The sequence below is a fragment of the Ylistrum balloti genome, unplaced genomic scaffold (assembly GCF_031769215.1).
Source record: "Ylistrum balloti isolate Yb309-2 unplaced genomic scaffold, AGI_CSIRO_Ybal_v1 Utg369590, whole genome shotgun sequence".
NCBI lineage: Eukaryota > Metazoa > Mollusca > Bivalvia > Pectinida > Pectinidae > Ylistrum > Ylistrum balloti.
The window spans coordinates 312,834-340,772 of record NW_026781876.1 but is presented as its reverse complement, the minus strand read 5'-3'; the positions used below and the strand labels follow the sequence as shown (position 1 = coordinate 340,772).

Here is a 27,939-nt window from a genome sequence, read left to right as displayed (position 1 = left end):
ATGGCGAAGGTAGGTGGTTTTTATCGTCTGATACATTAGAGATTTACGTTGATAATCAACATCTAAATCTTTTGGTGATGCTTTTGACACATGTTGTCCTCGGTAAAGAGATCTGATGTCAGGTATATACATACTTTAGACAAAAGCTGTGGAACGACTGTGACATTGCGCTGTCAATAGTTGTGTCGCTTGCGCTTCGTTCAGAAAACGATTTTCGCAGTTTGCATCTACATAAAACGAAATAAATTATACTACAGTAAATACGAAGATCGTAGCTAAATTGCACGATGAATTCAAATATTCTGTTATCTTATTCACCGAATATTTTTCATGTTTCCACGAGTCTTTCTTACATGAGAAATCCTTTTTGGAATCGACCGGTATAGGTTTTGGATAGTTTTAACCTCAAATCTTGTCCAAACGGAAACTAGGATAGTTTTTGATATAAAGTTGCCCGGTTGAATCTATTCTGTCAACTGAATGTTTAATTGCCCTTTTAATTAACAACCTCAAGTTTTCTATGATGCTTAAGTCGGAACTCTGTGTGCCAGCTCATTGTGTTTATTTTGGTTTGTTTCCATAAATACCTTCCTGAAACAAGTGAACAGGAGCATTATTGTCCTGAAACACTAAATTATAATACGGAAAATGTCTAGCAATCACCGGCCACAAGTATTGGTCTATAATTTCAACACGTTTTTTCCTAATTGATGTGACCATTGACACGCATGAGTTTCCCAACACATTGTGTGGATCGCTGTGTGTTTTAGCGGTTGATGGTTCTAATGACCTTTTATGTGTTGATAGGCAGTTAAGATTGTAATGGGGAATGAGGACCTTGATTTGTGATGCATCCCATAAGGCATAGATTTTTGTCTGCAACTCTTTGAGAAATACTCTTCGGATGACATGCATGGTCAGATTTCCTCCAAATACATACTCTATTTTCTATTCCAATCACAATCTGACTTTTATCTGAAAATGTCACTTTTCTCCAGTCCGCCGTGTAGAACCGTTTTTCATTGCACCAGGTCACCCATTTTGCTCTGTTGACACGAGAAATTCTAATTCGTTTCTTACAAACATATCTGCTGTATCCATTTGATTTTAATAAACCTTTCCATAGTTTTATATGAAATATATCTTTTTCATAAGTTTTGAAATTATTACAAATGTTAGCCAATGGCATCTGTCAAGTCAGCTTTTTTATTTCTCTCAAAATTTTCCGTCTTTTGCATGCAGTTAAATTTTTGGGTTGGCCCAGTTTTCCACCATTTCCATGCTCCCACATTCACAGAAATTCCTGTAAATTCTATGTACAGCAGTGAGGCATATTCGGTAAATCATTTTGGAAGAATAAGCCTTTCTGAACCATACAGTTACACTTTGTCTCTGGCCCTCACTTACATATCTGGACTTTGGGTTCATTTTACTACTTCTGTTTGTAAACAAACCCATGTGAGCAGGCGAAAAAAATAGAATGCCAATCAGGGAAAAAGACTGTGATGTTTCCAGTGATGTTACATTGTCTGACTGATTTCTGCATTGTGTTTGTAGTTCCGACTTAAACAATACAGAAACCAACATACCATTATTGCAGGTTATCATTTTGCTACTTTTGTCCTTAGACTGTAATTGTACTGTACTCTATTTATTATTAAAGTTGTGTATATCTTCCCAAATTGGAAGTGTGACTGGTGCTTCTGAGTCTGACTACAGGAGCGCCAGTAAATCTGACTATACAAGCAGATTTGGCTTTTTATAGTCAAATATGACTATATGGATATATGGCAAATATCCAAGTGAGGTCCAGTCACATTTCCTTCATGTAGATAAAAATGAGATAAAGGATGAATCATGTAAGTCAGTGAAATCAATATTGTTTGCATATTTGCTCAATTTCAGGCAATTTTTTTTAATTTCTTCATTTCAATATTCACTTACATTCAATCTCTAGAAATAAACTCTAAAGCGAGTCCTTTTCATATGGCATCATTCACTCATCATGTTGTCTTCAGATAAGCATCACTTTGATGTAGATTAAGGCCACAGGTGCACTTTATGCAGGGCTGGACTTTTTACTCAAATACGCATAATGTTCTCTCAAATACACTCAAACACACATAAAGTTCACTGAGATATACTCAAATACATATAAAGTTCACTCAAATTTACGCAGATACACAAAGTTCACTCAGATATCTTCATTTTGTTCCTAAATCAACCATTAGGCTTCATTGTTACAGAATTAGAATACCTATTTGTGAAAATGATTTTTTTTAATCAAAGGACCTTAGGAGAATAACTGTCTTTTGTGCCTTATTGATAAGACTACAAGGAGCACCCCACATATCATCAGTTGAACAAATATATGTAGTAGTTGACACTTTAAAAGCAAGAATTTTGTGTACTTTTATGTGGCATCCGTCTCTCTTAGTTGTTATAATGAAACTGCAAAATAAACAAAAATTCATGTCTTTTTAGGTCATCTGAGACAAAGTCTCATGGTGACCTGTTCTAATACCCTTCATCAGGCATTATGCTCCATGCATTGGGTATTCGTAAACAAATTAACACTTTCAACTCCTTCTCAAAAACCCCTGATCCAATTTCAGTGAAATTTTGTGGAAACCTTCTCTGGCCTAAGATGAACCAATATTTTTAATTATACAGTCCCCACCTCTCAGGGGCCTGAGGGGCAGAACCAAAAGGGATTTTCAAAAATCTTCTCAATACCAAGATATGGTAGAATCATATACTTTTAATGAATGGAAGCATCTTAAGGTGCTTTACCAAAATTGTGAATTTCATGGCCCCAGGGTCTCATATATCTCTGTGGGGAGGGGGTAAAGTTTACTTTAGTTTATATAGGAAAACTAGATTTTTTAGCATAATTTGTTTAATTTCCATTGGAAATATTTCAAACTTGGTTAAAATTATGAGTGAAGTATGACAGCTTGAGGGTATGTCCATTTTGATCCTGAATGACCCCCAGGGTCTGATGGGCAGGGCCAAAAGGGGTCAAATTGACATAAATTTCAGAAATCTTCTTCTCAAGACCCTGATATGGTAGAATCAAATACTCTTCATGAAAGGAAACATCTTAAGGTACTTTAATTACCAAAATGAGTCACAAATTTTCTCCTGGGGAGGAATATTTTTTCTAACACTTTACTGTAATTTTCATAGAAAAAATGTATTTTTGAACATAACGTTGGTTATTTCCCACTGGAATTATCAGTATAGGATGACAGTTTTGTTGGAATGCATGTATTGACACTCCATATTCAGAATCACAATTTCTGTTTCTAGACACTTGAAAACTATCCTTTATATTCAATATTGCTTATCTCAGGTGACTGTCAAGGCCACTAGGCACTTGTTTATCTCTAAAAGTCGTCCAGTCTTCAGAACAGATTTTTGATTATCAGCATGCAAGCACCATTTATATTTTGATGTCATGTTTAAATATTAATGCTTTGTAAAATATAAGATGCTAATTTTTAATAGTCCTCAAAATCCTCAGAGTAAATTCAAATTAAGATTACTCTTCCTAATTATAAAAGAACCTTTTTTCTGATATTTTACCTTATTTACTTGCTTCAACATGACTTCAAGCTACTAATTCTGAAATGAATTGACCATATAATTAACATCATGTAGGATTTTATGATTAAATCTTAATTAATCTTAATAAAAAAAATAAATGATATGAGGAAATATTCTGTTATTTCAGATCAGCTTAAAGCATACATTATTTTTCCATCAAACTATGAAAAAGCGTGCATGAGTATTTTATGCTGAATGTATACAGGGTACATCGTAATCACCGATAGTGATGATATTCTTCAGTACGATAACACTGTAATACGTGAGTGTACACATTATTATACATTAAGATTACAATCTTGTTTCAGTTGCTCCAGGCAAAGAAGTATAATAGACCCCAGAAATATTTTTGATCAGGACATTGAGATTTTTTTCAAAAATCATTTTTAGGGAAGAATTTTTTCTTCATAGAAACAAAAAGTATCACAGGAATTTGCAGTGATAGTAACATGGCCACTTCTCAGTTTTCATTTTTTGGTAATAAGGAAACAATAGTCTATTAAGTTGTGCTTTCACATACATATAATCACTTTTAATTCAAACTTTCAAATGTTAGCAAGAAATCCCAGAGTGGTATTGGTACCCATCATTGAATGATCTTCATTCGTTCTATGTAAAACTACTTTCCCCTTTCCCTCTTAATCATTTGGTTATAAAGGAATCCTGTTAATGAAATCTAAGATCTAACAAGAACTTTCTGAGAAATAGTGATATCCAAACTCAGTTGTCAGAATCCAAGATGGCAGTCTGTCAGCCATTTTGTTTGACTAATAAATCTGAAATGGGCACAACTAGGGACCGTGAGGAATGTGTACACATCAAATTTATGAAATTTCTCTTGTACTTCTGAAGCAACATCAAACTTTATATGTAGAAATATAAAATGGCCACCTGTGATCCACTTTGTTGTACTGATCACATTCAAAACTAATTGGACACAACTAGGGACAAATGGAAACCTACATATGAAGTTTGAGAAATATCTCTTAAGTACTTCTCAAGAAATAGTGGTAACAACAATTATCTATGAATGGATGATGGACCATGGATAAAGGGCAATTAGAATAGACCAGGGAGTAAAAATCTCTCATATTGAGAAATTAACTTTTTTTATCTCTTACATAAATAAAAAATAAGTTGTAAGATGTTATGATATTTCTTTAGTTCACCAATCAATAAATTGAAAAATGAATAATGAATGTGTTTCCCATCATCATACACTTTTTCGTATGCAGTTGAAACTCATCTTGAAATTGCTTGAGTCAAAATAATTTCCAAGTCCCGATTTTTTCCTTCTATATCTTTGTAATCTTAGTTTGGATGACTCAAATTTCTTTGAGTTGAAGTGATTTTTCGGTTCCATCAATTGTAAAGCAAGGGAAAATCATTGGTTGTCTCCAGATTAATTTTTGTCAAAACATCAGCACGTCTTCTTAAGAAATGGGTCAATACATACACAGAGTAGACTTAGAGACAGGACCCAGAATAATTCCTCTCAGAATAATTTGTTTGTCATATTTGTAATTTTTTATTAAGTGGCTTAATAGCTATCTTAGCCAGGTGAGCAATGCTGGCCCCTTAGGATTCTTGTTCCTAACTTTTGTTTCTCTAAAATTCTGGTTGCCATGCATGGCAACAGTTGGTAACTGTGAACAGGTTTTATTATTAAGTGGTCATTACTCCTCGGTCATTCAACAGATTTTATGATTTGGCTGGTCAGTTGGTGCATTTGATTTAAACCTATAGCAGGATACATTAGATGTTTCAGAAACAGCCACTATGGCAACACAATTCTGTCCTCTGATTATATATCAACTTTTTTCATGGAGTTTTGACTACAAATTTGGTATATAGAGGTATGTACTTGTCTTTACTGTAGTTACCAACATTGTCAATTACCAATGAAAAATAACAGTAAAAGTCTTCATTTTTTTTCACAAATACAAATTAACTAGTCTATCAGGAAAAACACAGATTTTGTTTACTAATACAAATCTCTAGTTTCAACCCTGAATTGGATGAACCAATATTGGTTAGAGACTGATTCTGAAATATAAATTTAGTATTTATTTCAAATCAGATACTGGATGATTAAAAAAATAATAATTCCTATTTGAAACTGATATTGATGGAGTACAAGTATAGTTGTAGAAGACATACACTGAAGAAATCTTGGACCCTCGTCAAAGTGTCTTTGTTTCTGATTTGTTTGTTGATAACAAGTGCTGAAGTATTTTATAACACAGTACAGTTGTTTTTATTCCAATAAACCCAACACAATCAGATTAATAGTGAATGACTACATGTGCAGCCTCAGGTCTCGGTATGTGGAGCAGTCTCGTGTCAGCTAGGGCGTAAGGCACTGTTTTCAGACTCCTGGTTCAGCTGGGAGACTGGATTGAGCTTTAGCTGATCAATACTCAGCTTTCATAGATTATTGCGTCCTGGTCTGCTGCTTGTTGTGTGGGAAATGGAAGGCAATCTGTGATTTGGATTTTTCGTATTTTAAAGGTGACGTATATTCAGTATTGAATGGACTGGGGAATACTAGATGATGTATAACCAGAGTTTTAAATGATTATGTTGAATGAAGGCATATCTAGATCGTGTTGTTCACAAACACCTTATATATCTCATGCAGGATTATGGTCTTGCAGTAAAAAATCAATTTGTAATGTCATATTACAAGAAATTCCTTATGTTTACATATATTATATACAGAATGAATTTTTATGCCTATGCATACTGGCACAGTTGGAGGACCTCTAAATATAAGACTCATAATTGAAAACTAATTTCTAGTTCCTTAGTCTTTTCACATTTTACACAGAAGCAGAAGAAGTGAAATCTTTCTGTGCACTGACTGCTAATTGCTTCCATGATGAGATAAGGTATCAATAGCTTTAGGTTACAAATAGTCACAGTCTAGTAGCATTTAGGTTAGTTTCCCCTGTTGAAGTACATGGGTTACAACAAAATATATATTAATATATATATCAAGAAGGGTTTACGTAGAAGAGCCAACGCCGTTTGTGTTAGGTAGGTTGGGTGTTAGGTTCCTTTACTCTTCAGCTGGATACCCTAGAGTATGCAGGGTGATTGAGCAACAGAGAATATCAGGTACAGTATATCAAGCTGTTGTGATTGATACTCTGTACCAGAATATATATATCAGATGTGATGCACTGATGCTTGTGTCCATTTCTGTGAAAGGATTGAGGTTACTTATAGGACAACCCTTGCTGGTAGTTCTTCGGTTAGGAAACATTGGAAAGTCAAAAAAAAGGTCTGCTGTGCATGCATTCCACTGCGTAGTTAGTGGGAGGCGACCAAAGTTGGGGGCCCCCTGCAGAATCTTGGGTTTGCATCAGTGTCCCAATGGCAATGTTTGTGATCTTGATATTTTCATTTTTTTCCTGCCAGCTCTTTTTTTCTGTGCTTTATTTTATACTCTTGGTATCCCTGAGCTTTACACCTGTCCTTAGGCTTAAAGGACACTGAATGTTGCAAGGATAGTATAACTTGATCAAAACTAATCAATACAAAACGTTCCGATATTTCTAATAAAATCAGACCTTGACTTGAAGGCCATGTAAAATCAATGATTGTATATGTGTAACTTGTAGTTTTTGTGTAAGGGAATGCTTTAATAACTTTGTTTAATTAGATTCACATAATGTAAATTGAATTAAAATTTGATGGCAACAAAGAAAAAGTTTTCACAGACACATGATGTAATCAAATTGGCACTCCATGGGGATGACCTTCTTTAAACCAATCAGACCTATATATATAATGTAACCCTAAGAATGTTACAAATGAATTTCAGCAGGCTTAAATAGTTAAATTCTTATAGACAAAAGAATATCAAAGTGAGTGCAGTTTTGTGACTTACAAAATGTATACATGTTGTGCTGATAAGAGTCAACCAACATGTACCACTTAATTAGCTAATAATTACTTATGATTACTTCTAAAGTAAATTTTTTCAGATGTTTTATATCCAAAATTATAAGTCTGATATATTGAATGCAACTTCCTTAGATTTCTATTTGTTTTCAGGCTTTATCAACTTCTTCATTCTCAGAATTTCACAAGTTAAGATCACTAATGATCTCTGATTTTGTAACCCTTGGACTTTCGAGACTGCCTCTTTTTGATGCAGTAATTGATGCTTTGATGGCTGTATTTTATGATATCAAATGGAATATTGAAGAGAAAAAATCATAAAAAAGAAAACGTACTGACAGGTATTTACTAGACTGTCTGATATTTTACTTCTGTGGCAGAACCAAATTATAAAGAAGATAGATATATCAATCACAAAAGCCTCCGATTGTATGATTTTCGATTTCATTTGGTGCTTGTCCAACCGTATTGCCTTCTCTAGCTTCTTCAGGACCAGTTGTCCCTCTTGGGTCCTATCTATCTGATTTGTTCTATTGCTCAATCACCTTGCATACCCTTAGGGTATCCAGCTTAGGAGTGAAGGAAACAACAACCCACCCCAATGGAAGAACGACGTTGGCCTGATATCAGAACTCTCAAATTATAAAGGACATACTCTGGACTTTCATTTGTCTCTCTGTGTGTCAATGTTTAAAGTTTATAAGCATAAAAGTATATATTGATAAGGCCAGAAATAATGTCATGGTGTTGACTCTTTGCATGAATAGTCTTGTGGTGTCTTAATTAACAGATTTTTAAAAAAAAGAAATTTTCAACTTTTGTCATATTTAAGACTTAAAATATGTGGTCATGAGGCAAGTTTCTGTAACTTCAGAACTTTAAGAACAAATTCAGTAAAATTTATAGGGTAATTAGTTTTTGCTTGACTCAATCACCCGTACTTGTAGAGTTTAATTGTAATGCGACAATGCATTGTGAAACCACTTTCTGTTAGTTTTAACATGTTTGTGATCAAAATTTTATCAAAATTTTCGTATTTATTTTGGTTTTTAATGCCAGAATTATTCCATTTATTTTTTAAATAACCCTTACAGACATATATTTAGAGGACACTAAAGATGTGAAAAAAAAGCCTAACATCTCAATAATTGAAAAAGTATAATGAATATCCTATTTCAAGTGAAAAGTAAACAAAATTTTACAGCTTTAAGTAACAGTAATACAGTGCTGTTTGATATTGATCCATTTGTGGTGCTCTAGATATATTGTTAAAGTTGTGTATATGTGCAAGGCTATATTTATTGCAGTCTCAAACATCAGTATTTTGCATACCATAGGAAAGAATTGTATTAACTAGAATTCTGTACAGCCAAAATTATTGAACTTCTTAGGTTGGAGACCTTGTTGACTACAGCTGATGGTCCTGTAGCTACATGTATACATATGACATGACTTTTCAAAGAGCATTACAAATTTTAAAGACAACTGAATATTTTTGTATTAAACACTGAAAAAAATTATAATTACAGTGGCCAGTATATCTGTTTTCATCAATTACATGTACACTGTAAGACTGTAGAATTAAAACTCATCTCTACGTATAAAAGTGAAGATTGAGGTTGAAGTCAGCTTGAAGATATGTAGTTATAGAAGAACTAGATTTTATGTGATGTCCCATGTGTGATATTTTATTACCCCGGAGTTGATATATTGGGAAAAAAGTGATATTTTAATGCAGAACCCTCTCTTGAAGACTAATGTATCAGTGGGTATGGTATTACTAGAATCAGACAGAAGTCCTTTCCTATAATACATATTTCATATTTTTGTTATTCTGTAAATTACTTCTTCCAAACAGCATAGTTAAACATTGATTAGTGTTGCATGTGTGTGTCAAGTGATTGTCTTATTCTTCAGGGCTAAATGGTTTCATTGCTACATTAACAGTCCTCTGGCAAAATATTGCCAAGTGATCGACAGATTCCAACACTGAGGGCTTCATATATTTTACATGTGTTGTGATACAATCATATATGTTTAAAGAACAACGTACATAATACAAAATGTGGATGATTGGACGGAATTAATCTGGCTAAAGGACACGCTGATATATGCATCATCTTGAGAGGCCAAGGTGTTTACACTTTTATAGTGCTGTAGACCTGAATTAGTCGTTGTGACTTACCACTACAGATATTAACAGTAAATATGACCAGACAAGGTTTAGGAGGATTTATTGGTTTATATGTTTCTAGATACATCATCATCTTCACAACAGTGTCTGGTCATACCTACCGTTAACATCAGGTTTATGTTTCTAGACAGGTCATCATCATCTTCACAACAGTGTCTGGTCATATCTACCGTTAACATCAGGTTTATGTTTCTAGACAGGTCATTATCATCAGAACAGTGTCTGGTCATACCTACCGTTAACATCAGGTTTATGTTTCTAGACAGGTCATCATCATCAGAAACATCAACACTTTTAGAAGATTTTCTGTCAGATTTTGGATCTCTTGTTCTTTATACAGTCCATATGTAACCCTGGTAAAATACTACCCGCAAAATACTGCTTGGCTAGAGAGAACTTCTCTTTAGCTCGATTGGTTGAGCATAAATACAGGGGTTCGGCAGAGCCATGGAAATAAATAATGACCTCTGTTACATTGGCTTCTCTTTTATTTCTACCACTGTGACCCTTGGTTTATTTCCTGAGTATACAGGCTAGAGAGGACTTCAATTGGTTGAGTGTCAGACAAGTAATCCAGGGTGCTGGGTTCGATTTCTGGCTGAGGCATCGAAATAAATTATGATCTCTGTTACACATATATTGTAAATGATTAAGTATCTGTGTGATACATGCATAAGTCCTGTAAAAGTGTCTGTTTGTCCTGTAATATCACCAGACCAGTCCTCTATTTCTCTGTCTACATAAATAACATGATTCTTTTTGACAATAAAAAGGAAGCCAGAATTTCTTTTATATATATCCTAGGTAAAACCTACTTTAAAAAAAGATTTCCCCATGGATATTTCCTTAGGTAAGAGCCTTACCCTATTTTCTGTTGACAACACATGGTTGATCTCCCTTATGTTGTTCAGTAAGGTAGCTACCAGCTACTATAAGGAGACCCCACCTCAAAATGACTGGCTGATAACAGGGCAAATAACCTTGAGCAAACAAACAAACAGTCGAAAGATCTACCTTATTTTCTGACATTTTAACAAACAGAAAGTTATGTGTTTATTATTTTTGAAGGATTTCACTTTCATGCATTATTCAGTATTGATACAGAATATTATGATTGAATATGACCATTGTACAAAATGTGTACATGATTTTCATCTTTTCAGAGCTCTGTTAACATGTTGCTATGGTTGTCTGTTATAGCTGCTGTCAAATTTTCATTTTCTCCATTGAATCTTAAAAGCTTGGTAATTTCTTGTGAAGTGACAGGCGTATTTACCTCATCAGTAAACTGCACTCAGGGGGTTCAAGGAGATTCCTTTAGCAGCAACTAAATGTGTCAGTCTTGATAACGTGATGAAAATTAAAATGTGTTAACCTTGTTTGCCTCAATGCAGCTCTCATTGTAAATATTGATTGTTTACCACATCAAAATTAATACTTTAGGTTTGTGTACGCAATATTATGTAACTTGGCAACATTTGCTGGAGAGTAGCAATAACTGCAGTGTTTTATAATGAAGTATTTAAGTGACTGTAAAAGGTTGCAGATTACAAAAGAATTATGTGATCTTGGTTAATAATGGGTGAAAATTAAAGGTGTTCGCTAGCCTAGAATGACATGACTGCATATTGCTACAATTAAGGTAGAGAGATAAAGACTTTTCGGTTTTCTATAGCTAGCCCCTATACTCAAGAAATAGACACGAGTCTTGTCTTCATGGTAGTTATCAAAAGAAAATATGTGACATTAATTAGTGATATAGATTAAGCATTGTATTATAAACCTGAGAAATTCAGTCTTTAAGATCACTATTTCTAAAATTTAGTTTCCAAGTAACCATAGTCCTAGTAATTAAATACGATGGATGACTGTCATGATATACCGGTAAGTGAACAACTAAACTAGATTGAATAAATATGTACAAAAATGTATACTGCGGTATTTTATATTGATAACCATGTATCATAACACCGTTTCTGTCTTTGCTTGCAGGCCACCATGAAGGCTGTAAAGTGTCCAACAGATGAATTGTCCTTGACCAATAGAGTCATCGTCAGTGACAAGGACTTTGATGAGAAAACTGTCAGGTACTGAAATCAGCTGACATACATGTATATTAAAAATTACTCTGATAAAATCATTTAAGACAGAAAACTTCAGTATGCATATAATGATCATGATAACTTTATTTTGACCCTTTAAATTTTCTGTGTATTTTCAATTTAGATTCTAGAATCATCTTTGATCTTTATATTTTAGGCTTTTCCTAATTCTTGTGTAATACATCATTTTTAGCTCACTTGGCCCGAAGTGCCAATTGAGCTTATGCCGTGGGGCAGTGTCCATCCGTCATCTGTTGTTGGCATCAACTTTTTTCTTTAAACAACTTATTCTCAATAACCACTGGACCAAATGTATTAATATTTCGCTGGTTTGTTCCAAGGATAAAGCCCAACAAAGTTTGCAAACAGAAATGACCTTCACATATATTCAAGGTCACAGAGGTCAAATTTGCTGTTATATATACCAGGTGAATGCTGCAGGCCCATTGGGCCTCATTGTAAAACAATGTGAAGTTTATAATCACTTGTGAATGTGATAATCTTACAAATTGTGTTTATTATCCGATAAACTCACCCGATTGACTAAAGGTTGTAAATGCCATGATATTTGGCTGAAAGCTTTCTTCAATGAATCCTGACAAATTCTGTGGAAAGAAATTATGAGAACTTGACCCATTTTGATGAAGTCATCAGCATGAAAAGTTAGTTTTCATGTAATATTTAGGGTCACAGGAATCAAATTTTACAAAACTTCCAATTGACTTAAGCTCAAGATTAGAATAAGGATATTTTGATGGTAGGTTCCTTGGAGGTAGCCCAATATCCAATGAGCTTGTGAAACAAATAACCATGACTTCTATTCCAGGTCGCATTTAGGGTCAACTTTGGCCTAAAGCCATCATGCTTCATCTGTTGTCGTCCACTGTCGGCCATGTGCCGTGCATAAACTTTTGACATTTTAAACTTCTCAAGTTCCACCAGTGGGATTGAGCTCAAATGCATGAAATGATCCTGAGATGGTCCTGACCAAGTGTTGTCATTTTCAGATATGTCTGAAATCCAAGATGGCCACCATGGCTGCCATTTTGAAAAACATATTTTAAACTTCTCCAGTTCCACTTGGTGGGAATGTTAAGGAAAGGTAGCCAAAAGTGTTGTTATCTTTCGACCTTGTCAAAACTTCATTTTGTAACATGATTGCGCAATCATTGTTTTCCTGTTCCATCACCTATTTCATACTTCTTCTTAAGTTCCATCAGTGGGATTGAGCTCAAACTTTTCTGTCAAAAAATAGGTAACACTAGTTATAGTTACCTACTCCTCACCAAAACTACCATCTGCATCATGGAAAACAGCTTCTTGGTAAGATTTCATTCAAAGTAGAAAAAAATAACCCTTCTCCCTGTTTAAAGTTTTTGTAGTCAGATGACCATTAAGGCTCATTGGCCTCATGTTAAAAGTTTCAATACCTCTTATTGATGAAAAGGTCTAGTACAAGTATCATGATATTTCTGCTGATACATGTAAGTTCCTTCATGCAGCCTGTCAAGTCATGGGTAACAAAGAAAACAACTTCTTTTAATTTACCAAAAGATAAATGTTTTTGATACTTGACTGAAGGCTTCATATAACTTTTCAATATCCAAGCCTTAATGTCTATGATGTGAAATGTTAAATGTATCTTGCAGCATTGAATACCAAATAAGCAATGCCGGATCATTGGGCCTCTTGTTGAGTCCAAGCTATACTTTAAGTGCTAATATGTTAGCTGTGAAATTTTCAGGTGATGATGATAACTGCCAGAGGACAATTTACTAAATTAATATGAAATAATAGCTAACTGATTTTATGTGTCAGCAAATTATATTAAAAAATACAGTGAATATGTGTAATTATTGTAATTTCTTTTACAGCCATGTTGAAATTCACTCCTCACCTGGCAAGTCCTTTGTATTCACTATCAAGACCTTCCCTCGTATGTCCCAAGGCACGATGGGCTTCAATTTACCACAGGTATGTATGATATCTATACTAAATTAGATCCTTTATCATGGGTTTCAATTTACCATATGGTAAATATATATTGTATAAAACCCATATGGTAAATATATATTGTATCAAACCCATATGGTAAATATATATTGTATAAAACCCATATGGTACATATATATTGTATAAAACCCATATGGTAAATATATGTTGTATAAAACTCATATGGTACAAATATATTGTATAAAACCCATTTGTATATATATTTTATAAAACCCATATGTATATATATATATATATATTGTATAAAACCCATTTATATATATATATATATATATATATATATATATATATATATAAATAAAACCCATGTGGTACATATATATTGTATAAAACTCATATGGTACATATATTGTATAAAACCCATTTGTATATATATTGTATAAAACCCATATGTATATATATATATATATTGTATAAAACCCATGTGGTACATATATATTGTATAAAACTCATATGGTACATATATCGTATAAAACCCATTTGTATATATATTGTATAAAACCCATATGTATATATATATATATTGTATAAAACCCATATGGTACTTAGAATTGGTCCTTTCACTTCTACTTTTCCATATGGTTAAAGAAATTGCCCGGCATCTGAATTGAATGCTGAATTGTCCAATGTCTGTAGTGTCCGTATTACACTCCCAATGTCCCATTTGTCGATAACTGTAGACTTTGGCGAGGCCATCTATAATAAAAAATGTTTGATATATGTACAAAAAACTGCTTACAACTTACTATTTGACTCAATACCAAACATTCTATATCGTCTAATTTCGACATTGCAATTTATTGATTTTTTTTTTATCATGGCTGTTTTCCAACATACTTTGTACTTCAAAGCAACATCATAGACATTTATCATGACAGCATGGCTGATTTTCACAGCTTTTTTCTGCTCACACAGAGACTGGCCTTATCATGGAGAAATTTATTTTTAATGTCAGGACAAATAATAAGCCAAAATAGAGCAGACTTTGGAAATAATAAGCCAAAATAGAGCAGACTTTGGAACTATCAAGATACGATTGGCTTCACAAATCTGACAATGTGCCAGTATTCTGGGGATTAAACACAGAAGTGGCACAAGCCAATTCATATCAACGGACCTGCTTTACATGGAACCCAAAACTTAGAATAGAATGTGTCAAGTTTCTTATTGCAACCAGCATACCCGTTGCATGTGCAAGACCCCCATTTCTTGTTTCATAAAGTAAAGACACTGTCTGATACTGACCAGTCATCAAAATCAAACATTTTACAGTACATCTCTGCCTCAACATTGAGTTCTCTAGGTATCCGTTCAACCTCATTCTTAATGCTTAATTTTATGCACAACTTGTAAATATCAAATGATAGTTTTTGCAACACTTTGGACATATTGCCTTAACTTACTATCCTGACCACAATTTGACTGTCTGTATAAACTTGAACATGTTTCCCTGACAAAATACTGCCCAACAAAAGCAGGACAATCTCTACAGTTCTTAACTCTTTTGGAGTAGAACTTTGTGACTTCTCCTCATTCCACATGAAATGTATCAAGTTGTCTGACCTTAAACCTGCCCCAGCTAAAGCAGTCGCATCTGTAAACACTATACACTCCGGCGTAATATGTTCTTTATTAACAGGGTTACTTGGAAAACTCTCAGACCTAAATATTAATTCATTTATTGCCTCGGATGATATTAAAGTTACTTGATCCCAAGAATCCCTTAGACATACAAGCATAGACAAATGCCTGTTCATTAGCTGATATATACTGCCTAATGCTGGCTTGAAGGATACTAGCTCTCTTACTACCGAAGCCATGTCTCTTGCCATTAAACAAAATTTGTTATTTTTGAACTTTCAATCATTTTAAAATTGAAATTATCTTTTTATTGGCAATTTCTAGATTCCCATTTTCCAAATTCCTCAAGAAACCCAACCAAAGGACTGAACTGTGATTTCTCAAAGTTTTTCTGCATTATGTTTTGGTTTTTGTGGCCTTCTTTTCTAGACGCTGGTTTTTAGACTTTCAGTTGTTAAAAAGAGACATTGTTCCTTGCTATCAAGGCCTATGTTGCTTACAAAATTTAATTAATGGCAGGTGATGAGTGTTGCATGCAACACTAACTGTAAGCTTGTTTTATATTATAGTATTTGTATTCATATGTCTGTATATTGTACAACACTTAATTTACAGTAAAGTAGAAAGGTTGCTTTTGTAGTAAAATACCTAACTTGCCCTGATTTTGTGTCCCTTCAGAGGAAATGGGCTTCTATCTCACTCAGCCAGGAGCTGTCGGTCAAACCAGTCAAATTTAATCCACGCACTGACAGTATTGGAACAATAACCCTGGAGATAGATTTCCTGCAGCAGAAGATGTTAGTATACAGTAGTGTAGACTGTAGAATGAGTCATCAATGCAGACTGGAATACTGGACAAATTACCAAAGAATTATTTTACAATATATGGCTAACTGGAAAAATTACCTGTAGATAATTAGAAACTATGAACTATTTCTAGTAACGCTTTTTAGAATGCACTTAACGTTTGTTTTTGTAAACAGTATATACTGATGTATGGTGATGCAATATGTCTTAATTTTAATCTCCAAAAGTACATATTAATGATGTTTTTGTTTGCTGAATGTTGTCACTGTTGAGCTGAAACTTGTATCCTTGTATTTCCAGGGCTAATTCTGACCCATATGATTCAGACAAGATGGCACAGGAGTTTCTTATGCAGTTTGCCAACCAAGCTTTCACTGTAGATCAGTTCCTGGCGTTTAGCTATGCTGAAAAAAAGATGCTTGGGGTCTATATAAAGGAAATTGAAGGTACAATGTCAGCAATATAGTGAAGTGTTGTGATTTTACAGACAAACGTTTTGGTTATCTTCTAGAAGCGTACATATATAAGCAGTAATCTTATTTGTAGCCCTTTTCACAATAAAAGTATTTAAAAACTTCAACATGATTGCACTTAAAACAGTTTCAGTATGTTTCTGTATAGGATATGTTTTGGATGTGTACATTTTTCATAAATTTGGACTAATTTGTCAAAAAATAATCATGCACTTTACACATATTTGTGCCGAACTAAATATATCAATTGTATTTCAGTTAATTTTTTTTTTTAAAGAAAACTCTTTTCATTGATTAGAAATAAGAAGTTTGATGTTTTCAGAATAGCACATTATGTTTGTATAATAGTATCAGGATTAAAAAAGGTAGAACAAGATAGGTTGTATTTTATATTCGGAGTTATTTTCTAATACACTTGGATCAACTTGAAGACATTCTTTGTTAATTTGTTTTACAGCCAATGATTTTACCCAAATGAAAGATGGGGCTCCTACATCGAAAAAGGTATAGAAAATTACTAGTGAATCATCAGTACATTCCAGTATCAATTACCTAAAGTCACAAGGGTCTTGACTCAGATTCAAATACAAGGCAACCTGTTAGTGAATAGAAGATATTTATCTGTGAATGTTATTTACATTATAGGTCATTATTTTCATAGATTAAAATGTTTGTTGAGTTTATCGTCCCCAGGATGGTTTTAAGGCAGGGTCTCCTTGTAATATCTTATGACTACCTCACTAAATAATTTACAGGAAGCCATCTAGAGATGCCGAGATCAAAGTCTTTTGGCAAGATGACACTCTACTCTCTAATTCCTCAGGATAATATGTGACAGGCCTACATCATGTTCTTCAGGTAGTTAACAACTACTATGAGGAAACTTTGTCTTAAAATGGCCTTGACAGTTGATATATGAATAAACAAATATAGTTCTTATTAATGACAGATAATGAAAATGATTGTAACAATTGTTTTGTTTACAGACTAACCTTGGAGTGTTGACGCCCAATACTGTTGTCCTGTTCGAAAAGGCTGAAAACTCTACACTTCATCTTACTGGAAAAGCCAAAACGTAATTTTAATGAAAGCTTATTTATTAATGATAAATTACATAAAAGACTAATGTACTTTTAAACACTAATATTGATACTTCATGTACAAATGTCAAACATATTTTGGAACTAAACTGATCACACTAAAGACAGAAAAAGCCGAAAGATTAACACATGGTATTCATAGGCAATAATGGTGATAAGTCATGTCTGTTTGAATTTTGCTTTACTTAGACAAACTTATTTGATTTATCTAACTTGACTTTCAGTCCTTGACAGTCTTTTGCTGTCTAAAACAGTTAAATTAAACCAGACGTTTACTGAAATAATAGTGTTTGTTTGAGTTGTTTTGTTCTCCCTTCCTTTATCTTTTTCTCCACTCATTTGTCTGTCTGTTTGAGGTGTCTGTTTCTCCTCTCGTTTGTCTGTCTGTTTGAGGTGTCTGTTTCTCCATTCATTAGTCTGTCTGTTTGATGTGTCTGTTTCTCCACCCATTTGTCTGTCTTTCTCCACTCATTTGTCTGTCACATCTCACTTCTGTCTTTACAGAAAACAAGCTCACACATCCATAATCAATCCTGACTGGAACTTCCAGAAGATGGGCATTGGTGGTCTGGACAATGAATTCTCCGCTATCTTCAGACGAGCATTTGCATCCAGAGTGTTCCCCCCAGAAGTCATAGAACAACTAGGTAATTTTGAAGATACTCGCTGGTCTACAGTTCATAATTGTGGTGATTGATGTATACAGGGAAGAACTCACCAAATCTTATATCTGCCTACACGTAGAACTATCGACTTCCACCAAGAATTGAATTTGCCTTTACAAACAATAAAATAATATGTTTCAGTTTAAAAATTAAATTTGAGCCCACTTTTTTGCATTATTGGAACAGGAGCTAAAAATGTGTTAAATGGTATCAAAATTTTCCTAATATAGAATACAAACATATAATTAGCCGATAACTAAGCTTTAGATACAGGTTGACACTGTCTCTGCCTCTCTGTCTGTCCTTCCATGTGTCTGGATAGCAAAACAATATCCTATAACCCGGATGTAAAAATTCACGACCCTGATGCTTGGAGCAACCAAATTTTCAGATTGGGCAAGTGGAAATTACAGGCCCACTAAACTTGGGCAAGTGACTTTCTGTAGACTTTTTTTCCCCAACAAATACTAAAGAATCTATAGTGATTTCTAATTATAACATCCAAAGCATATAACAGAAAAATTGTTTTCTTTAATCAGAAACTAGAACAATTTCATCAATAGACCGTTCTCAAGTTTATACAGATTTATTTATGTGCAATTTTCTTAGGTCTCTATTGAATTGTAAAAAAATGTGCATATTTGAATTAAAAGTTTATGTTAATTTTATTTAAAATAAAGGTTTGATAATGTGTGAAGTTTTATAATGTTCCAGGTATGAAACATGTCAAAGGAATACTCCTGTTTGGGCCTCCGGGAAATGGAAAGACACTAATGGCCAGGTGTGTTATCTGACATGCATTGATGATAATATGATTTGTGTTAGGGTACTATAAGCCATTTCAATATAAAATGACATGAGAGAGAAACATGGTTGTTGCTGACTATAGTAGACCAAATAAACCCATGACAAAACCAGGCACCAATCCAGCTTTCATATGATAGGAGTTATCTCCCCTCCTTTAGATCAGTCTTTTCACATTTTGCTTGGTTTAGGTAGTACTTTTTCTTTGAGTCAGTGTACATGTACACCAATACTGTGAGAGATGGAAAAGTGGGGTTTGGTTGATTACAGTCAATTAAAATTTGTTTTGTTTGATGCTGATACAGACAAATAGGAAACATGTTGAATGCCCGGGAACCCAAAATTGTAAATGGCCCTCAGATTTTGGACAAATACGTTGGAGAGTCTGAAGCCAAGATTCGGAACTTGTTTAAGGATGCAGAGGAAGAAGAGAAGAGAGTAAGTTACTTCTCTTGTAGTAAAATTCCAGATGAAGTGCTCTTCTTTGTAATCTGAAACTGTGCCAAAAGAAATCGTTTGAAGTAAAACAATAGATTGAAAAGGTTTGGTAGTTATATCGTGTATTAAGCTGGTTTTGAATTTTTCTAGATCAATTTTTTTCCCCTTATAGTTGCTTCTGATTGTATTCCCAATAGTAAAATTCTTTATTTTGACACATTTCTTGTTTTGTGTTTGAATAGTGTGGACTACACAGCGGATTACATATTATCATCTTTGATGAGATCGATTCCATCTGTAAATCCCGAGGATCTGTGGTATGTATAGACTTCTTTCTATTTTTTATTATGTTTTCTTGAGGTAATTCATGCTGATATTTAAATCTTTACCTCACTCAAACTTCATTTCATTTTCCAAAATCTTTTGAAGAATCATTTGTTTCCATGTGGTTCCTTTTTTGGGCTATGAAATAAAAATCAATATTTTGTGGATATGCACATAGCTCAATAAATCCACTTAAATTTACTAATCTTATAAGGTCTTTAACATATGAATTCATTGGTTGAGAATTGAATCAACAGAAATAAATCCCCCATGACTATTATATGATATGATTTTATGGTATAAAAATGTGCTTTGTAAAAGGGAGTTACTTGATTCAACTCTTGTTAAGAACATGTTCTTAATAAAAAAATAATGTTATTTGCATTGCTGATTTTGATAATCAGAAAAAAAATTTGTACCATTAAATGTATTAACCTTTCTCCACTTCCACACAGGCTGGTAACACAGGTGTCCATGATACTGTAGTAAACCAACTCCTGGCTAAGATAGATGGTGTAGAACAACTCAACAACATTCTGGTCATTGGTAAGTCTAACACAGCACCTTGGTCATTGTTAAGTCTAACACAACCTCCTGGTCATTGTTAAGCCTAACACAACCTATTGGACATTGATAAATCTAACACAACCTCCTGGACATTGGTAAGCCTGACACAACCTCCTGGACATTGATAAGTCTGACACAACCTCCTGGTCATTGATAAGCCTAACACAACATCCTGGCCAGTGTTTCTGTATATATATATCTTTATATTATGTATAAATCTTCTAAAGAATTGTGAAAACAAAGATTCTTGACCTATTATAAAGTTAAATAGGTCTGTATGCACTGTTAAAGATTTCAGCAAAATTTTAATGGTTCTGTTCATTCTAGAAACTAATTTGAATGTCTTTTATCTTGATCTAAGAACTGATCGTGCAGTTCTTCATATAAATTGTAGGAATTTTCTTTAAATTTTTTTTAATGGCTAACCAACTGTACAACCTTGTTTGTTGTTAGGGATGACCAATCGTAAGGATATGATTGACGAGGCTCTATTACGACCAGGCAGACTGGAGGTACAGATGGAAATAGGTAAATTCTGAATGATGAAGCAAGTAGATGATTTACTGCATATTGCAGCAAGGTGGATTTTGACCAAATTTGTCAGAAGCATCCTTGGGGGAAAAAATTTAAAGTACAAATTTTGTTTAGATATGAAAATTCTAAGTCATATACAGGATTTCCACAAAGTTTATTTCTCAAAGCATTCTTTATACCTTTAGACAGGGGAAGAAAATATCTGCAAATATATTATGCAACACAGTATTAGCAAGTTGTCTCATTTTGTGTCATTTTTTCTTCATCATTGTGAACTTTTTATTGATGTTGTTTTATGACCTACAAATAATGGAGTTTTGGTGATTGAAGTCAAAGCTGATGTATTCCTAGTCTTCGTGATGAGAAGGATTGTAGCCAGACTTTAAATTTAGCTGGTGCTGTATTTCAGGTCTTCCTGATGAGAAGGGCCGTAATCAGATATTACAGATACACACAACTACAATGAGGGAGAACAACAAACTAGCTCCAGATGTCAACATTCCAGAACTGGCTGTTCTCACGAAAAATTTCAGTGGGGCAGAGATAGAGGGACTGGTCAGGTCGGCGCAGTCTACAGCCATGAACAGATTAATCAAGGTATAAACTTTGAGATAGGATAAAGGTTTGTAACCTCGAGTTATGGTCAGGTCCACCCAGTCTTCAGCTAGAACAGATTCATCAAGGTATAATTTTTGAGATCAGATAAGGGTTTCTTATGCTCCCTGAAGAAAGAGCATATAGTTACCGCTTTGTCTATGCATCCATCCGTTCATCCGTCCTGTTGTCTGTCAGTTTGTCTGTCCATCATAATTTTGTCCAGAGCATAACACAAAAACTATAAGAGGTATCAACATAAAACTTCATAGGTAGATAGATCTCAACAACAAGAAGTGCTGTGCACCAGAACCATCACTCTCTTTTTGCATAGTTTGCCCTTTGTTATTTTTCTTACGTAAAGAGGTATAGAAATGTAACTTCATATGTAGATAAGTATATCTCAACAAGGAGAAATAAAGTGTACAAAAATCATAACTCTCTTATTGCCCTATGTTATTTGTTATACTTAAATTTTGTCCTATTTGGGGAGCACAACTTGTCTCTGATGGGTCTTGTAACCTATAGAGTGACTGGTCAGGTCTACCCAGTCTAAAGCCATTTGCAGACTTATCAAGGTATAAAATTTGAGTTAGAAAAAGTGTTTGTAACCTTAAGAAAAACTGATTAGATGAGTCAGGATAACTTATCAAGAGTTTGTATAAAAATGAAGAAAATATTTTGATTGCATTGTCAAGATATCCAAGTAACCTACTTGTCTGTAAAGTTTGAGCTGTTACACAGCTTTAAAGAAGTGACCAGGTATAGAAATGTCATGTTTACTTACACAGACTGTGTAGCTGTATCTAAAATCAGGCATGTATTGAAACATCATGGTCCTAAAAAGGTTAAATGGAAGTTGTTTTGCTTTGGTAACTGTTGAGTAAAATGTGATCAAATATTAAGATAAAAGACAAATGTTTTCATTTCACAAGTAGATGTACACTGATGTCATGATGCACAAGTGATACCTGGTTATTCTTATATATCATGATAATATTCAAATTGTTTGTGAAAAAATGAAGTATCAGTCTTCAAATCATTGTACTTTGACTGTTGTTGTGTTTGTTGTAAATGAATTGAGAATTGCTGTGATTTGTTTTACAGGCTACTTCAAAAGTTGAAGTAGACCCAGAAGCCATGGACAAATTGTGTGTGACAAAGATTGACTTTATCCATGCCTTGGAGAATGATATTAAACCGGTAAGTACTAGAATATGATCACACAGCCACTGAACCACAAGCACATACTTCTCACTGAAGATCATTTAGGAAGTCACCATGTGAGGTTTTACAGTGGAGAGTACTAGAATATGATCACACAGCCACTGAACCACAAGCACATACTTCTCACTGAAGATCATTTAGGAAGTCACCATGTGAGGTTTTACAGTGGAGAGTACTAGAATATGATCACACAGCCACTGAACCACAAGCACATACTTCTCACTGAAGATCATTTAGGAAGTCACCATGTGGGGTTTTACTGTGGAGAGTGTGATGAATGTCGCTTGTAAATTCTTCATCATTAGATTGATTACCTTCACACTATAGTAAAGAAATCAAGTTTAACATGTATTTGAGTTAACCACACTTCCTCCCCTACATGTAAATACATAGGATATTAATTTGAACTCCCACTTGATATATGATTTATGAAATGAATCTTTGGGATTTTTAAGTTGAGATAAAATGAAAAAAAATTGTGAGTCTCATAAATCACATAAAAGTTAACAAGTATAAGATTCTTTTCATCTCAACATAGACACCAAAACAGGTCATTTCAGCTCTATAGAAATGAAACCTGATTTCATTATTAAAATCTGACAAAACAATATTATGGTGCAAAAACATGTAAGATACAAGAATGTTACAAGGATATATATTCACTGAATATCAAGGCAAAGTTGTTTTTAGTGTCTTGTAGATTCATTTAAAATTAGATTGCTGTGCTAAACAATGATATGCAATAGCACTGGATGTTTTCTTAATCAGAATTATTTATACAATGGCATGCAACAATTAAACAAACAAACAAACTGATAGTCCTTTCAAGAAGTCTTCTGAATAGCTGTTTTATGACTTGGTTCTTATGAGAGCTTGCCTTGCCAGGATATACACATATATTCATCAAATATTGCCAAAAGTTAACTCTTTCGTTAAACCTGTTATTATATGCACACACAGGAAGTGTAATATGCTTTAATGGATGAGTTCTTGTATACAGGATTTTCTGTACACTTGTTTTGTTTTGTAGTCAGTAAGGTAAAATGGTGTTGGTTTCAGGCCTTTGGTAGCAGTAAGGAAGAGTTTGAGAAGTATGTATCTAATGGTATAATTAACTGGGGAGAGCCAGTGAATCGGGTCTTAGAGGATGGAAATCTGTTGATTGCCCAGACCAAAGCCAGCCAGACCACGCCATTAGTCACTGTTTTATTGGAGGGTAAGTCATACAGGTTAACCAGCTGTGAGTCCTGGCTTTTAGGGGCTTGAGGGATGGGGTCTTATAGGGGAAATAAAGGAAATTTTTGAAAATCATGCTGGTACTGTAGGAATCATTGGATTTTGCCCAAATTGGCGGGAAGCTTTCTTGGGTAAAGGAGAATCAATTTTGAATAAACGGTTGGTCTTAGCCTCCTTGATACAAAGGGGTGAGGCCCAATAAAGAAATAAAGCAAATTTTAAAAATCCTACTTCTCCTGGAGGAATGATTTGTTTACCATCAAATTTGGTCTGACACATCCTTATGTGAAGGGAAATCAATTTTTGTACAAATGATGGATCCTTGCCCCTCTTTTAAATTATGTTTAAAAATAATGAGTTGAGGAAGATTTAGTATAACTTACATGTTGAATTTTTTGCAGGTCCCCCTGGAAGTGGGAAGACCTCTCTAGCTGCCACCATTGCTAAAACCTCAGACTTTCCCTTCATCAAGATTTGTTCCCCAGAAAATATGATAGGTTTTACTGAAACAGCAAAATGTCAAGCCATTAAAAAGGTATGATGTCACAAACAAAAGTAAAGACAGATATGATGTAAAGGTATAACAGCCAGTGTTATACTGAGGGTACCTTTCAAGGTTTACTTTTTTGTCTTCATCAAACGTATTTTTAAATGTTTCCATTTCACTTTCACAATTTTTTATGAATCTTTGGAATCCTAAGACTCAGTTAACAGTTTGATGTGTCATTACTCGTTAACTTAATCTGGGTGTCTATATGCCAAAGTAAGAATATTTGTGTTGAATGCTTGTGTTGTCTTGTGGAAAACAGAACCAATATGAATCAATTTTTTAAGTATGTCTGTCTACAAATTGATACAAAACAGTATTTGATTTTGTTTTTGATTCAAGTTTAATCCTTTTCCACATTCAGATATTTGATGATGCCTACAAATCTCCACTAAGTTGTATCATTGTGGACGACATAGAAAGACTGCTAGGTAAGGCTTCATGTATAGACTTAAAAGCTGGAAGATAAATGTATGTACCGGTACTTTGTATTATGTGATTGATAACACAGTCTTTGTGATCATATAAATTTTCATTGCTGTTTTTCTGTTTTAAGTTCAAACAGATTTTTTATCATTGAGAATTCATATTTCATTCATTAATTGTTGAGGTTGAGATGGTACAGTATATCACTAATTACACAATTAAATGAAGTATCAAATTGTTTCAGTTGTCAATGTACCCTATATGAAATAAATCAAAGTTGATTTTTGTGCTTAGTATGTATCATATGAGATGCTGCTAATTCTTGAGTATTAACTGACTGATTGACCAAACTGTTGTTCATTTATGTCCTATTGTAGTTTAAAGTTGATATCCTGTCTATGATAAGCTATATGTATGACAGATTACTTTACATTACAGATTATGTACCAATTGGTCCAAGGTTTTCTAACCTAGTACTACAGGCACTTCTGGTGTTACTGAAGAAACCTCCACCTCACGTAAGTTATCTGGGAAACCTTACAGTCATTGTAACAGAGACAATTATTCATTTAAATGCTTCAGGTACAATTCAAACCCACAGCTTCTGGCTTACTAGTCAGACACTCTGCTGAACAAGCTAAGCAAAGTTCTGACTAGTTGAGCAGTATATTGCGGCTAGTATATACCAGAGTTACGTTAGTGTTATAAAAGAAACTCCACCTTGCATATATGGGACTTTAGAGTCATGGTATTAATGTTATAGAAGAAATCCTGACCTCGCGGAAGATATCCAAGAACCTTAGGGCCAATGATACATAAGAAAGGCATGCCTCATGTAAGATATCCGAAAACCTCAGGGCCAATGTTACGTAAGAAAGACATGCCTCATGTAAGATATTCGAAAACCTCAGGGCCAATGTTACATGAGAAAGGCATGCCTCATGTGAGATATCCGAAAACCTCAGGGCCAATGTTACATAAGAAAGGCATGCCTCATGTGAGATATCCGAAAACCTCAGGGCCAATGATACATAAGAAAGGCATGCCTCATGTAAGATATCCGAAAACCTCAGGGCCAATGATACATAAGATAGGCATGCCTCATGTAAGATATCCGAAAACCTCAGGGCCAATGATACATAAGATAGGCATGCCTCATGTAAGATATTCGAGAACCTTAGGGCCAATGTTACATAAGAGAGGCATGCCTCATGTAAGATATCCGAAAACCTCAGGGCCAATGATACATAAGATAGGCATGCCTCATGTAAGATATCCGAAAACCTCAGGGCCAATGTTACGTAAGAAAGACATGCCTCATGTAAGATATTCGAAAACCTCAGGGCCAATGTTACATGAGAAAGGCATGCCTCATGTGAGATATCCGAAAACCTCAGGGCCAATGTTACATAAGAAAGGCATGCCTCATGTGAGATATCCGAAAACCTCAGGGCCAATGATACATAAGAAAGGCATGCCTCATGTAAGATATCCGAAAACCTCAGGGCCAATGATACATAAGATAGGCATGCCTCATGTAAGATATCCGAAAACCTCAGGGCCAATGATACATAAGATAGGCATGCCTCATGTAAGATATTCGAGAACCTTAGGGCCAATGTTACATAAGAGAGGCATGCCTCATGTAAGATATCCGAAAACCTCAGGGCCAATGATACATAAGATAGGCATGCCTCATGTAAGATATCTGAAACCTCAGGGCCAATGATACATAAGATAGGCATGCCTCATGTAAGATATTCGAGAACCTTAGGGCCAATGTTACATAAGAGAGGCATGCCTCATGTAAGATATCCGAAAACCTCAGGGCCAATGATACATAAGATAGGCATGCCTCATGTAAGATATTCGAGAACCTTAGGGCCAATGATACATAAGATAGGCATGCCTCATGTAAGATATTCAAGAACCTTAGGGCCAATGATACATAAGAAAGGCATGCCTCATGTAAGATATCCGAAAACCTCAGGGCCAATGTTACATAAGAAAGGCAATGCCTCATGTATGATATCCGAGAACCTTAGGGCCAATGTTACATAAGAAAGACATGCCTCATGTGAGATATCTGAGAACCTTAGGGTGATTGTATTAATAATGTTGGAGGAGAAACCTTACCTCATGTAAGATATCTTGGAATCTTAGGGTCATTGTATTATTACATATCAGAATTACCTCTACTCACTTTGTTTTATATTTGTGATGTTTAGGGCCGGAAGCTGCTGGTGATCGGAACAACAAGTCGTAAAGATGTACTGAAGGAGATGGAGATGGCTAGCACTTTCTCCACCATTGTCCATGTGTCCAACATCTCAAATGCTGACCATCTACTGAGTGTATTGGACAATACTGAACTCTTCAACAAAGATGAGATGCATACTGTTCAATGCAAAATTGCAGGAAAGAGGTCAGTACTCAACAGGTGGTCACTGAGAGTTTACACCTTTAAAAAAACCAAATCTGTAAAGTGAGAATATCTTATATGCTAAGTAATTAAATTATTCTATAGATTTTGTTTTGGTAATCAAACTTTACTACCAATGAGGTTTTCTCTTCCACCTGTACCTCAATTTTGTGATGGATGTTTTTTGTATGTTCTAAGAAACTCACAAAAACATGTTGATTTTGTATATAAGATATATCTTACAATTAAACATGTTGATTTTGTATATAATGTTTTATATATCAAAACAGGTAAACTATGATGTAATTGTGTATCATGTTTTATCACTTGTAGTACTTATGGAAATGGCAAAACAGGTAAACTATGA

At 34.3% G+C, this 27,939-nt stretch overlaps 1 protein-coding gene across 1 annotated transcript; it reads left to right on the top strand.

Annotated features, from left to right (window-relative positions):
• LOC132544740 (vesicle-fusing ATPase-like) lies at positions 1–27,939 on the top strand. The gene is made up of 21 exons (XM_060208393.1): positions 1–9; positions 11,699–11,799; positions 13,689–13,788; positions 16,087–16,205; positions 16,516–16,661; positions 17,146–17,192; positions 17,675–17,763; positions 18,293–18,435; positions 19,168–19,234; positions 19,563–19,695; positions 19,938–20,012; positions 20,475–20,565; positions 21,040–21,114; positions 21,530–21,717; positions 22,822–22,917; positions 24,001–24,157; positions 24,579–24,712; positions 25,089–25,155; positions 25,589–25,668; positions 27,379–27,575; positions 27,906–27,939. The coding sequence occupies exons 1-21, from the start codon at positions 1–3 to the stop codon at positions 27,937–27,939; spliced, it is 2,148 nt and encodes a 715-aa protein (XP_060064376.1).